General features: G+C 40.8%; 1 protein-coding gene across 3 annotated transcripts in view; it reads left to right on the top strand.

The window, feature by feature from the left end:
• Positions 1–4,389, top strand: part of LOC121540188 (metalloendopeptidase OMA1, mitochondrial) — a 15,123-nt gene extending 10,734 nt beyond the window's left edge. For all 3 annotated transcript variants that reach the window (XM_041848870.1, XM_041848871.1, XM_041848872.1), the window contains exon 9: positions 3,725–4,389. In XM_041848870.1, the coding sequence (XP_041704804.1) occupies positions 3,725–4,009 (285 nt within the window). In that variant the 3' untranslated portion in view covers positions 4,010–4,389. The remainder of the gene's footprint in view (positions 1–3,724) is intronic.
• The last annotated feature ends 11,017 nt before the right edge of the window (positions 4,390–15,406 follow it).

Raw genomic sequence — 15,406 nt, 5'->3', positions numbered from 1 at the left:
TTAAAGCCACATAATACAGGCTTTCAATCCATACCGAAGACCAGAACTATACTGAACAAAAATATAAACGCAACATGCAACAATTTCTACGATTTTACTGAGTTACAATTCATATAAGGAAATCAGTCAATTGAAATAAATGCATTAGGCCCTAATCTCTGGAATTCACATGACTGGGCAGGGGCGCAGCCATGGGTGGGCCTGGGAGGGCATAGCCCACCCACTTAGGAGACTGACCCACCTACTGGGGAGTAAGGCCCAGCCAATCAGAATTAGTTTTTCCCCACAAAAAAGCTTTATTACGGACAGAAATACTCCTCAGTTTTATCAGCTGTCTGGGTGACTGGTCTCAGACGATCCCGCAGGTGAAGAAGCCGGATGTGGAGGACCTGGGCTGGCGTGGTTACACGTGGTCTGTTGGACGTACTGCCAAATTCTCTAAAACGACGTTGGAGGCGGCATGGTAGAGAAATGAACATTCAATTCTCTGGCAACAGCTCTGGTGGACATTCCTGCAGTCAGCATGCCAATTGCACGCTCCCTCAAAACTTGAGACATCTCTGGCATTGTGTTGTGTGACAAAACTGCACATTTTAGAGTGGCCTTTTATTGTCCCCAGCACAAGGTGTACCTGTAATGATCATGCTGTTTAATCAGCTTCTTGATATACCACACTTGTCAGGTGGATGGATTATCTTGGCAAAGGAGAAATGCTCACTAACAGGGATGTAAACAAATTTGTGCACAAAATACAGAAATAAGTTTTGTGTGTATGGAACATTTCTGGGATCTTTTCTTTCAGCTCATGAAACATGGGACCAACACAACATTTACATGTTGCGGTTATATTTTTGTACAGTATATATTGACAAATTATACATAGTCTATAAAACGTGGACAAGCATCCACACTGGAGGAAAGTTTATCGTTCTACAGTAGGCCTACATCTGTCAATCAACTGATGACCCAAATCAGTTCAACTCAGCCAGGGAAACACAGGTGCCTATTATCGGTTTTCACACCTTTCATTATCTGACAATGGATAGGCTAACGGGTAGTCTACAGAATGTAGCCTATTGGAATATAATCAAATAACAAGAGGCCTATTGCAACCATCGATGGCACTAGATTATCGCCAGCTGATGTCTCATTAAACCATCAATACGTGCTGAATTCACCTGCACAGCTGATCTCAATTGCAACCATTATTGGTCTCCTCATTACCGCTCCCTAAAAGATGATGTCGGCGTTACCTTAGTCCTGCTTGCAACCCTTTCAAGATATTTTTGCCCTCCGGTTGGTCTTATCATCGGAACCACTTAGTCCTTTTTCGAACAGGCTAAGGGCGATTTATCTATTTGACAAGCATTCCGTACAATAGAAATAAAGTATTTGATTGTTTACCACGACAAATCTACTGTGGCAATTTACCCGACACTTTGTATGAATGGAAACTAATGTTGGTGTAGCCTACTGTTATTATTTTATTTGTTTCCTATTTATGTTATCCAAAAGTGTGGTATGGTCATTTCTTATCAACATCTGGGGTAAAATATCCTTGAACTGCCCATATTTGAAATGTGTAAGTACATCAAGTCAATCAGGCGGATTGAGTTATTTGTGCCATAAGGACGTGGGACGGAATCGAACCCACGTCGACATGGTCGACCTACATGTGCGTGGCCCTAAGAGTGGTGTAAAGCTTGCTGCCATTGGACTCTGTAGCAGTGGAAACGCGTTCTCTGGAGTGATGAATCACGCTTCACCATCTGGGTTTGGCGGATGCCAGGAGAACGCTACCTGCCCAACTGCCTAGTGCCAACTGTAAAGTTTGGTGGAGGAGGAATCATGGTCTGAGGCCATTTTTCATGGTTCGGGTTAGGCCCCTTAGTTCCAGTGAAGGGAGATCTTAACACTACAGCATACAATGGCATTCTAGACGATTCTGTGCTTCCAACTTTGTGGCAACGATTTGGGGAAGGCACTTTACTGTTTCTGCATGACAATGCCCCCGTGCACAAAGCGAGGTCCATACAGAAATGGTTTGTCGAGATTTTTGTGGAAGAACTTGACTGGCTTGCACAGAGCCCTGACCTCAACCCCAACGAACACCTTTGGGATGAATTTGAACGCCGACTGCGAGCCAAGCCTAATCTCCCTACATCAGTGCCCGACCTCACTAATGCTCTTGTGGCTGAATGGAAGCAAGTCCCCGCAGCAATGTTCCAACATCTAGTGGAAAGCCTTCCCAGAAGAGTTGAGGCTGTTATGGCAGCAAAGGGGGGACCAACTCCATATTAATGCCCATGATTTTGGAATGACATTTTCGACGAGCAGGTGTCCACATACTTTTGGTCATGTAATGTACATACAAACACAACACACACACAGTACACTGTCACATATGTATGCACACCAGACACCCATATATACTCACAGGCACAATAGCACACACAAACTCTCGTCTGATGGACAATTAGTGTTTTCTCCATCTGTTCCTCTCCTGCTAAAACACACACTCAAGGGTAAATACACTCCTGTGTGTCACACAGGGCTACATGCATGCACACACACACACACACACACAATTGGCACACTGCTGAGCCGTCATGTTGAATCCCAGACTGGGACATTGACCTTTGTAGAAGTAGTGATCTGGATCCGTATAGTTCCACCGTGTGTGTATGAGAGAAAACACACCCGAGTAATGGACGACCGAAGGTACTTAAAAGCATCTTGTGGTCGTACTATCGCCTCTGACAACACAATCATTCTTAGAAGTCTAAGCCGTTGGAGGGGAGGGGAGGGGGGGGGGGGAATCTAAGATGATTATGTAATTGTTTTAAGATGGTCATACTATGGATCGTTTATTTAAATATATATATAATTTTCTTTGGGATAATATGGAATTTGGCCTTTACTTCTATAGCCCAGAGAAACTCATTGAATAACATATTCATAAATGACAAAAAAAGAGTAAAAAAAGAAATAATCAGAAACAAGGTTTTGAAGTGTTAGTCCTATATCTAGGAGATATGATAAAGCTCAGAAAATATATGTATATATATTTTTACACATATTTAACCCCTTTTTTGGGTAGGCACAAAACTACTTTCATACTTCTATAAATTTTTTCTAACCGGTACCAGTTACCTTCAGACGAGTCCTGTGAAACTTGTGAGGGTCGTAGAGCAAAACGGAGAACACAGTGGGGTCACAGTAGTTTGTAGCCCAAACGGTTCAGACGCTACAAACAGAAGTTGGTACATCGACTGTACCGACTTCAGATGAGTCCCCTGACACTTGTGGTGGTCGTAGAGACCACCATTGTGTTCGTGAGAGTCTCCCCATTCCATACAGTGGTCAATAGTTTTGTAGGTCAAACCGTTAGGAAGCTACAGACATTTTTGTGAGAAGACCGATTTTCGGGATATCTCATGGTCTGACAAACACTGCTCTAACTCTGCTACCTTTCACCGCAGATGTGGAAATGCGACATCGGCGGATGCGGTGGATTGAGACGCATCCACTGCAAAAACACAAATCTCTATCTTAAACTGACACATTTTGATGGGGATTTTTAAAATTACGTTACTTAGATTGACGCACCGGTGCGTCAATCGACTCTAGATGGATAACGCACCACGGCCACACGCTGCTTTCATACGTTCGTCTTTCTGGTGTGTTTCCGCTATAACCTCTCTCTCTCTCTTCCTCTCCCCAGTACCTGGAGTTGAGGGAGAGTTGTTCCTGTCCTGCCCTCCCTGCTACTGACCCCAGAGCTGTCTTCGCTCAGAGTGTCAAAGTGCTGCTGGACGCTACTAGGGACCTGGAGGGAGAGGCGGGGAAGAGACTGGAACCACTAGCTCTGTCCCAGACCCCAACCTCAGACCACAGGAGGGCTCCACATCTAGGGGGACTGGCTACTGCCCTGCTAGCCTCCTCAGCCACAGCCTCACATACAGCCCAAGCGACAGCCCTGACCCTAGACACTGCTACTCCCCTCTAACCCCCGGCCACTACCCTCGCCCCCGTCTTCCCAGCCCCAACCCCAGGCCTAGTTCCAGTCAGTAATTGTAGCTCCCTGAGTGCTAATTGACTGATGCTTGTAAGGTCTTGTAAAACTACTCTTGCCACCTGCTTCTGTGGAATTGCTGCAAAAAAGTTTAGGGTATCTGTTCTTTTTACTGTGTGTGTGTTAGGGTACAGGGAGATGCTTTGAATGTGTAGTGTGAATACATAAAGCAATATTATCATGTTTTAATTGGTAGATTTCAAATGGGGACACGCTGCACTCTATGCAATGGCATAATAAGCATTATTGACTCCCTTGATGAAGATTAGCAGTAATGACTGTATAAAATAAATAAATAAAGGGAAATTATATGATTTTGTTTAACAAGTAAGAATTGTTTTCTCAAACAGGTAGGGTTAAAAATTATTGACACCCCTAAAGATTCTTATAAGTAAAATAGTCAAAAGTTTAGTATTTGGTCTCATATTCCTAGCACGCAATGACTACATCAAGCTTGTGACTACAAACTTGTTGGATGCATTTGCAGTTCGTTTTGGTTGTGTTTAAGATTATTTAGAATATGTTTCTAAACACTTCTACATTAATGTGGATGCTACCATGATTGCGGATAATCCTGAATGAATCGTGAATAATGATGTGTGAGAAAGGGGGTCAAAGATCATACCCCCAAGACATGCTAAACTCTCACCATTACCAATAACAGGGGAGGTTCACAAATTATTGTTGAAACTATGGCTATATGTCTTAGTACATATGTACATCTATGTACACCTCACTGAAACTGCCAAGCAATACTTTAACATATGATTTCTGAAATCAAGGGAAAATAAAAGTCAAAACATCCCAAATTTGCAGTACAGTGAGGGAAAAAGTATTTGATCCCTGCTGATTTTGTACGTTTGCCCACTGACAAAGAAATGATCAGTCTATCATTTTAATGGAAGGTTTAATTGAACAGTGAGCGACAGAATAACAACAACAAAATCCAGAAAAACGCATGTCAAAAATGTTATAAATTGATTTGGATTTTAATGAGGGAAATAAGTATTTGACCCCCTCTCAATCAGAAAGATTTCTGGCTCCCAGGTGTCTTTTATACAGGTAACGAGCTGAGATTAGGAGCACACTCTTAAAGGGAGTGCTCCTAATCTCAGTTTGTTACCTGTATAAAAGACACCTGTCCACAGAAGCAATCAATCAATCAGATTCCAAACTCTCCACCATGGCCAAGACCAAAGAGCTCTCCAAGGATGTCAGGGACAAGATAGTAGACCTACACAAGGCTGGAATGGGCTACAAGACCATCGCCAAGCAGCTTGGTGAGAAGGTGACAACAGTTGGTGCGATTATTCGCTAATGGAAGAAACACAAAAGAACTGTCAATCTCCCTCGGCCTGGGGCTCCATGCAAGAACTCTCCTCGTAGAGTTGCAATGATCATGAGAACGGTGAGGAATCAGCCCAGAACTACACGGGAGGATCTTGTCAATGATCTCAAGGCAACTGGGACCATAGTCACCAAGAAAACAATTGGTAACACACTACGCCGTGAAGGACTGAAATCCTGCAGCGCCCGCAAGGTCCCCCTGCTCAAGAAAGCACATATACAGGGCCGTCTGAAGTTTGCCAATGAACATCTGAATGATTCAGAGGAGAACTGGGTGAAAGTGTTGTGGTCATATGAGACCAAAATCGAGCTCTTTGGCATCAACTCAACTCGCCGTGTTTGGAGGAGGAGGAATGCTGCCTATGACCCCAAGAACACCATCCCCACCGTCAAACATGGAGGTGGAAACATTATGCTTTGGGGGTGTTTTTCTGCTAAGGGGACAGGACAACTTCACCGCATCAAAGGGACGATGGACGGGGCCATGTACCGTCAAATCTTGGGTGAGAACCTCCTTCCCTCAGCCAGGGCATTGAAAATGGGTCGTGGATGGTTATTCCAGAATAACAATGACCCAAAACACACGGCCAAGGCAACAAAGGAGTGGCTCAAGAAGAAGCACATTAAGGTCCTGGAGTGGCCTAGCCAGTCTCCAGACCTTAATCCCATAGAAAATCTGTGGAGGGAGCTGAAGGTTCGAGTTGCCAAACGTCAGCCTCGAAATCTTAATGACTTGGAGAAGATCTGCAAAGAGGAGTGGGACAAAATCCCTCCTGAGATGTGTGCAAACCTGGTGGCCAACTACAAGAAACGTCTGACCTCTGTGATTGCCAACAAGGGTTTTGCCACCAAGTACTAAGTCATGTTTTGCAGAGGGGTCAAATACTTATTTCCCTCATTAAAATGCAAATCAATTCATAACATTTTTGACATGCGTTTTTTCTGGATTTTTTTGTTGTTATTCTGTCTCTCACTGTTCAAATAAACCTACCATTAAAATTATAGACTGATCATGTCTTTGTCAGTGGGCAAACGTACAAAATCAGCAGGGGATCAAATACTTTTTTCCCTCACTGTATATAAAGAGTAATATACTAGATTTAGTTATCCTCTCTTTGCAAAGACAAATACCACAACCTGGAAGTCATTTAAAAATTGTGAACAGATGTGTATCTGTGTTAGTCCCATCTCAGTGGTGCAGTGGATTAATCGCAGGGATAACTTTTTAAAGCTGGTTAGATCCCTGTACGTTACAACTATGTTTGTCTAATACATTTTAATGTGATTACAAAGAATTGCCATATAATGTGTTTCTACATGGATTGTTGTACAACCAAATTCCTCAACAGTAAGATGTCCCCTGTAGCTTAGTGGGTAGAGCATGGCGCTTGCAACGCCAGGATTGTGGGTTCGTTTCCCACGGGGGGCCAGTATGAAAATGTATGCACTCACTAACTGTAAGTCGCTCTGGATAAGAGCGTCTGCTAAATGACTAAAATGTCAATGTAAAACACATGAAAGAAACCTCCATGGACTGTTCAAAACTGGGAACATATAAATACAATTCTAAGAACATTGAAGGAATGTCTTGTGCACGCTGATACAAACCATGTAAGAATGTCCTTACAACTGGACATGCAGTTCCTTCAGAAAGTACTCATACCCCTTGACTTATTGCACATTTTGTTGTGTTACAGCCTGAATTCACCCATCTACACACAATACCCCATAATGACAAAGTGAAAACGTGTTTTTAGAAATTTGTGCACATTTATTGAAAATGAAATACAGAAATATCTCATTTACTTATTACAGTACCAGTCAAAAGTTTGGACACACCTACTATTTCAAGGGTTTTTCTTTATTTTCAATTTTCTACATTGTAGAATAATAGTGAAGACATCAAAACTATGAAATAACACATATGGAATCATGTAGTAACCAAAAAAGTGTTAAACAAATCAAAATATATTTTAGATTTTTCAAAGTAGCCACCCTTTGCCTTGATGACAGCTTTGCACACTCTTGGCATTCTCTCAACCAGCTTCACCTGGAATGTTTTTCCAACAGTCTTGAAGGAGTTCCCACATATGCTGAGCACTTGTTGGCTGCTTTTCCTTCACTCTGCGGTCCAACTCATCCCAAACCATCTCAGCTGGGTTGAGGTCGGGTGATTGTGGAGGCCAGGTCATCTGATGCAGCACGCCATCACTCTCCTTCTTGGTCAAATACCCCTTACAAAACATGGAGGTGTGTTGTGTCATTGTCCTGTTGAAAAACAAATGATAGTCACACTAAGCGCAAACCAGATGGGAGGGCATATCGCTGCAGAATGCTGTGGTAGCCATGCTGGTTAAGTGTGCCTTGAATCCTAAATAAATCACAGACCGTGTCACCAGCAAAGCTCCCCCACACCATCTGTTATGATGAGTTTCTAGGGTATCAAGTGATTACGAATTTAAGGATGTACTTAGACACTTTTGATGGGGAGTTCATATAAGATATTTAATATGGTACCCTGGTTAGTTATAACAATAAGGACATAGCCCTGCCTCTGCCATCTTCCAACTCCAGAAAAAAGATCCACTCTCTATATATACAGTGAGGGAAAAAAGTATTTGATCCCCTGCTGATTTTGTACGTTTGCCCACTGACAAAGACATGATCAGTGTATAATTTTAATGGTAGGTTTATTTGAACAGTGAGAGACAGAATAACAAAAAAAAAATCCTGAAAAACACATGTCAAAAATGTTACGAATTGATTTGCATTTTAATGAGGGAAATAAGTATTTGACCCCTCTGCAAAACATGACTTAGTACTTGGTGGCAAAACCCTTGTTGGCAATCACAGAGGTCAGACGTTTCTTGTAGTTGGCCACCAGGTTTGCACACATCTCAGGAGGGATTTTGTCCCACTCCTCTTTGCAGATCTTCTCCAAGTCATTAAGGTTTCGAGCCTGATGTTTGGCAACTCAAACCTTCAGCTCCCTCCACAGATTTTCTATGGGATTAAGGTCTGGAGACTGGCTAGGCCACTCCAGGACCTTAATGTGCTTCTTCTTGAGCCACTCCTTTGTTGCCTTGGCCGTGTGTTTTGGGTCATTGTTATGCTGGAATACCCATCCACGACCCATTTTCAATGCCCTGGCAGGGGAAGGAGGTTCTCACCCAAGATTTGACGGTACATGGCCCCGTCCATCGTCCCTTTGATGCGGTGAAGTTGTCCTGTCCCCTTAGCAGAAAGACACCCCCAAAGCATAATGTTTCCACCTCCATGTTTGACGGTGGGGATGGTGTTCTTGGGGTCATAGGCTGCATTCCTCCTCCTCCAAACACGGCGAGTTGAGTTGATGCCAAAGAGCTCCATTTTGGTGTCATCTGACCACTACACTTTCACCCAGTCCTCCTCTGAATCATTCAGATGTTCATTGGCAAACTTCAGACAGGCCTGTATATGTGCTTTCTTGAGCAGGGGGACCTTGCGGGCACTGCAGGATTTCAGTCCTTCACGGCGTAGTGTGTTAGCAATTGTTTTCTTGGTGACTATGGTCCCAGCTGCCTTGAGATCATTGACAAGATCCTCCCGTGTAGTTCTGGGCTGATTCCTCACCGTTCTCATGATCATTGCAACTCCACGAGGTGAGATCTTGCATGGAGCCCCAGGCCGAGGGAGATTGACAGTTATTTTGTGTTTTTTCCATTTGTGAATAATTGCACCAACTGTTGTCACCTTCTCACCAAGCTGCTTGACGATGGTCTTGTAGCCCATTCCAGCCTTGTGTAGGTCTACAATCTTGTCCCAGACATCCTTGGAGAGCTCTTTGGTCTTGGCCATGGTGGAGAGTTTGGAATCTGATTGATTGATTGCTTCTGTGGACAGGTGTCTTTTATACAGGTAACAAACTGAGATTAGGAGCACTCCCTTTAAGAATGTGCTCCTAATCTCAGCTCGTTACCTGTATAAAAGACACCTGGGAGCCTCTTTCTGATTGAGAGGGGGTCAAATACTTATTTCCCTCATTAAAATGCAAATCAGTTTATAACATTTTTGACATGCGTTTTTCTGGATTTTTGTTGTTGTTATTCTGTCTCTCACTGTTCAAATAAACCTACCATTAAAATTATAGACTGATCATTTCTTTGTCAGTGGGCAAACGTACAACATCAGCAGGGGATCAAATACTTTTTTCCCTCACTGTACCCTCTGTTACAAGTCTCTTCACTAACATATGGTACCCATCAGTGGGCACTCCCTTCTCTGATGTTATTACCCTTTATCCCTGTCACTATATCCTGTCCATCTATCATTTCTAAGATCAACATCAGTAATCTCTTGACATAAGGAATGCAGACTCTGTGGCACCAAGCCACTTATCTACCAACTCTCCCCTGGTCCACACAACACTATGAAATGACATCATTACAGTCCACCTTTTTTATTTATTTTGTGGTAAGTAACATTACTTAGATATAATATTACCTACACCAACAATTCACCTATTACATCATATAAAATACAATATTCTCCAATCAGTAGTGTGTATATATATATATATATATATATATATATATATATATATATATATATATATATATATATATATATGTTTAGATCCTAAACTATGCTAGATAACTGACCCATCATCTTAGACAGGCTACTGAGAAAACATCCATAGAAATAAATTGTTACCATCATGACATCATCCCCACAAATACAAAGATCCAGGACACTTGCTAAGTTACATGGATATTACAATATATTCAAATGAATATATCAAAATAAAATAACTTCAGTCTTCTTCATCCATGTTCCGTCAGAGGAACCCCAAGCTTTTCTCTTGTCACGTGGGGCGCTATCTGATCGTCTGATATAGTCTTCTTTCCACATCTTCAATCCTGTAAACCTTAAAATCCACTTTATACATTTCCAACTTAACATTCCCCATTCCTCAATCAACATTATCAATGGACTCTAAACTGGAATAACATGATATTGTTGGAAATTGTTTAGTGGACTATGAGGTGAAACTGAGTTAATCATCAACATATAGTTAACATTCTTTGTGGCTAACTGAATTGGGTCATTTCACTGTATACAGGGCCGTCTGAAGTTTGCCAATGAACATCTGAATGATTCAGAGGAGAACTGGGTGAAAGTGTTGTGGTCAGATTAGACCAAAATGGAGCTCTTTGGCATCAACTCAACTCGCCGTGTTTGGAGGAGGAGGAATGCTGTCTATGACCCCAAGAACACCATCCCCACCGTCAAACATGGAGGTGGAAACATTATGCTTTGGGGGTGTTTTTCTGCTAAGGGGACAGGACAACTTCACCGCACCAAAGGGACGATGGACGGGGCCATGTACCGTCAAATCTTGAGTGAGAACCTCCTTCCCTCAGCCAGGGCATTGAAAATGGGTCGTGGATGGGTATTCCAGCATGACAATGACCCAAAACACACGTCCAAGACAACAAAGGAGTGGCTCAAGAAGAAGCACATTAAGGTCCTGGAGTGGCCTAGCCAGTCTCCAGACCTTAATCCCATAGAAAATCTTTGGAGGGAGCTGAAGGTTCGAGTTGCCAAACGTCAGGCTCGAAACCTTAATGACTTGGAGAAGATCTGCAAAGAGGAGTGGGACAAAATCCCTCCTGAGATGTGTGCAAACCTGGTGGCCAACTACAAGAAACGTCTGACCTCTGTGATTGCCAACAAGGGTTTTGCCACCAAGTACTAAGTCATGTTTTGCAGAAGGGTCAAATACTTATTTCCCTCATTAAAATGTAAATCAATTCATAACATTTTTTACATGTGTTTTTCTGGATTTACTTGTTGCTATTCTGTCTCTCACTGTTCAAATAAACCTACCATTAAAATTATAGACTGATCATGTCTTTGTCAGTGGGCAAACGTACAGAATCAGCAGGGGATCAAATACTTTTTTCCCTCACTGTATAGGAGACTTCCATCAATCCTGGAAAAGAAAACTCCCACTCACAAGACACTAGATAATACCACGTTTCATTAAGTTAACTACATCTTCTAATATAAACCTATAACCCCTTTCTAGTAATTTAATCATCGCAAACTGTTGCATTGATGTTTTACAATAACAACCTATTGTTTAATATCTTCATAATATACAAAAAAATGTTTACTTCTTCATCAGCCTAATAGTAAAAACTATCTCCCATTGTTCAACCTACCATAAACAGATAATCGTTTTTAGAATGAATGAACTGTCTGCATAACTCCTTGTTGTTTAAACAATCTATAGAATTGAATAATAATAATAAAAAATTGTCAAAGAACGTTCCATATTCAACTATCTAGACATGTTCTTCATATCATCCCAATGTGTCCTTCATATGTCAATACAGCCCAACTATCACTACATCTTTCACACTCTTACGAAATCATGTCATTAGTAAATTGTCTCCACAAAGTAATACTACCTAATATCATATTTTCATTCACCTAAATATAAATAATTATTTTAATACCAATCTATTAAACAATCCAAGTCAACATTTCACATATCCCAATAAACCTACTTAACCTTCTTCAAACAATCCAATTCAACATTTCACATCTCCCAATGATCCTACTTAATCTTCTTCAAACAATCCAAGTCAACATTTCTCATCTCCCACAACAAAATCTATTATTCTCTACCGCTGACTTTCCATCTAACGGTATCTCAACAGATGACAAATGATTGTGAAGTTATAGTCAAAACGAACAAAACATCTATTCACAGATATGCAACTTTAATTACTATTTTATCCTATCCGACATGGACTCATCGTAACCCATAATGTCCCTTACAGCTCTCTCACGTTTCAGCGAGCTCCAATGGTTAACACCCGCAAACAAAAACATGGAAACTCTTCAATTTTTGTACTAGTAGACAAAATAACACACTCTCAAACAGCGTTCTGTATTAACCTCTATTGTAGGGTTTAAAAACTAACTTAACAACATTAACCATCCATTAACCATCATGTTTGGTTCCGTTGATCTATTACGATAGTATGTCCATAATACTTCTATATTAACCTCAACCGAAAGTTGCTATATTCCTCAGTCAATGTTATATTTCCTTTTATTCTCCGAATTCCCTTGCTTCACTTCCCATGAAGATAAGACATTCGCTTCTCTATGCGTCCTATACTACATTCTATTTCCCCTGTAATCAACTAAGATCATAGCCACAGCTCTTATGAAACCACCAATCCACCATTATCAGAATACATCAGATCTAGGTAAATGTCCTTTCTAAGTAGACTACAAGTAACACCAAACACTTGCTGTAGTTTACCATCATATATTGAATTCATATCCATATTATCAATATCAAATTTATTTATAGACAATATAGATTTTTATAACACTTTTTGAGTTACTACATGATTCCATATGTGTTATGTCATAGTTTTGATGTCTTCACTATTATTCTACAATGTAGAAAATAGTAAAAATGAAGAAAAACCCTTAAATGAGTAGGTGTGTCAAAATTTTGACTGGTACTGTATGTATTCACATCCCTGAGTCAATACTTTGTAGAAGCACCTTTGGCAGTGATTACAGCTGTGCGTCTTTCTGGGTAAGTCTCTTAGAGCTTCCCACAACTGGATTGTGCAAACATTTTCGAAATTCTTCAAGCTCTGTCAAATTTGTTGATCAATGCTAGACAACCATTTTCAGGTTTTGTCATAGATTTTCAAACCGATTTAAGTCAAAACTGTAACTCGGCCACTCAGGAACATTCACTGTCTTCTTGGTAACTAACTCCAATGTAGATTTGGCCTTGTGTTTTAGGTTATTGTCCTGCTGAAAGGTGAATTTTTTTTTCTCCCAGTGTCTGGTGGAAAGCAGACAACCAGGTTTTCCTCTAGGATATTTCCTGTGCTTAGCTCCATTCCGTTTCATTTTTGGCCTGAAAAACTCCCCAGTCCTTACATTTACATTTACGTCATTTAGCAGACGCTTATGGAGGACTAAAAGTGCCACAATTAAATAAATAAATACACCATTAAATAATTACTTAAATGTGTCATTAATTAATTAAATGTGTCATTAATTAATTAAAATTAGAATTAAATACATAAATGTGTAATTAAATGTATCATTAATTAATTCAAATACCGATTCATTTTATGTAAAATACATATAATTATTTCACTATTTACATTTACATTTCATGATCCTGCATTGCAGTGATTCATGAATTACTTAAAACTGTCAAACTGACCCATCAAAGTCAGTGGGCGGGGCTAACGCGAATCTAGTCTGATCCATTGCTTTGGTCTGAAGTAGAGTAGGCCAACCTGGATAGAGACAATGGAGGATCTCCGTGAACTTTCCAGGGAGTTGGTTAGAGACATTTTAAACTTAGCAGAGGATGTAGAAGCAGGACCTGCTGACCCAGAGCATGTAGCTAGTAAAGCAGAGGAACTTATTGAAGTTGTTGGAGTCATTTCCGCACTTTCCGACGAAGATATCGACCACAGAGTGATTGCAAATCTAGAAGAAGTTGTCCACCGCTTCTCTGGTACCAGGGCACTTCAGGCCCAACACACACAGGGACCGGGGCGTTTGGCGTTTGACATACCGAGTGCAGTTCTGGAGCATCAACTTCTTTGTGGAGTTCCCGCAGTTCAAATTGCAGCGATGTTCGGTGTGTCAAAGAGGACCATCAGGAGGCGCATGCAACAATACAGTTTAAGGTATTTACACTAAATTCATGAGTTTTCTGTTTATGAATTGCTGCTCTCATACACTCGGAAAGAATATGACGTTTAAGGTAACATTACTTGATGTTGTGTTTTTCTTGTTTGTACAGAAAGACAGATCTCTATTCAGCTGTGAATGATGAGGAGTTAGACCGTATTGTAAGTGAAATTCACAGAAGTCATCCAAACACCGGCTACAAGCTAATGCGTGGTCACCTGAATGCAAGAGGTGTGCATGTTCCAAGTGAGTAGATAATAATATGGGCATTATTTAAATGTATTTTTAATTTGGAGCTCTGCCCCTTTGAAAGGTGAAGGAAGCCCGCTTATGGAAAGACATCGCCTCTGAGATGTAGAATGTGATGGTGCTAAATGTGATACTTTAAATGAAACATTTACTATAGATTATTGTCTCTTTAAAATCTCCCGAGCTTTTAAAGATCAACCTGTGAGCTGTAGTTTCTACAGTGCATACTATGCAAAGCTGTATTATTTTAAAAAACTGAATAAGTAACATTTCATTTCTCACTGCCTTGGTGACCAAAAATAACAATCTTGTGTAAGGACATGTCAAACTAGTTTTAAGTACAAGACTGATTATGCTTGTCATCCATTCAGGTTCCTGAAGAATATGGGATCGATTGGAACGGACCTCACTGCCTTCATCGAGGCACTGTGTCAGTCCCCGAGGTTCAGCTGGCCCGTGAGCTCTCAGATGAAGAGGTTGCAATTTTGCCAGCTCCAGGAGTTTCTGTTACTGATGCACTTAGACTATATGTAGAGACTGTGGAAGTGTTATCAAGAATCTTAGACTGATGTCCAACCCATGTTTTTATTTGTTGTGTTAGAACAAGCAAGGAAAAACTGAAAGTTTACTTTCCTTTTAAAAGAAAGGAAAAAAAGCTGTTTCTTTGAAGCTTCCTGTCTCATTATGGTCCACAGAATGACTAACTTGAATGCTGTACTGTTAGCACTGAAGGTGCAGAACAGTTTGATTTTAGTAAATGGAAGAAAAAAAAGTCAACTACTGCACAGTGTGTTAATGTTTTCAAAGACACTGAACTTGTGTCAATTCATCTGAACTGTGTATGCATTGACATTAGGGCTGGGCAATATGGAGAAAATCAAATATCACATTTTTGACCTAACACCTTGATGTCGATATTGCAACGATATTGTAAGGTTGACAATTGGTGCATTCACAAAATATCTTCCACATTTAGATTTCGGATAAATAACTATCATATTG

The sequence above is a fragment of the Coregonus clupeaformis genome, chromosome 26 (assembly GCF_020615455.1).
Source record: "Coregonus clupeaformis isolate EN_2021a chromosome 26, ASM2061545v1, whole genome shotgun sequence".
In the NCBI taxonomy this organism is placed as follows: Eukaryota; Metazoa; Chordata; class Actinopteri; order Salmoniformes; family Salmonidae; genus Coregonus; species Coregonus clupeaformis.
The sequence above is the reverse complement of the archived record's forward strand: the minus strand, read 5'-3'. Positions and strand labels throughout refer to the sequence as shown.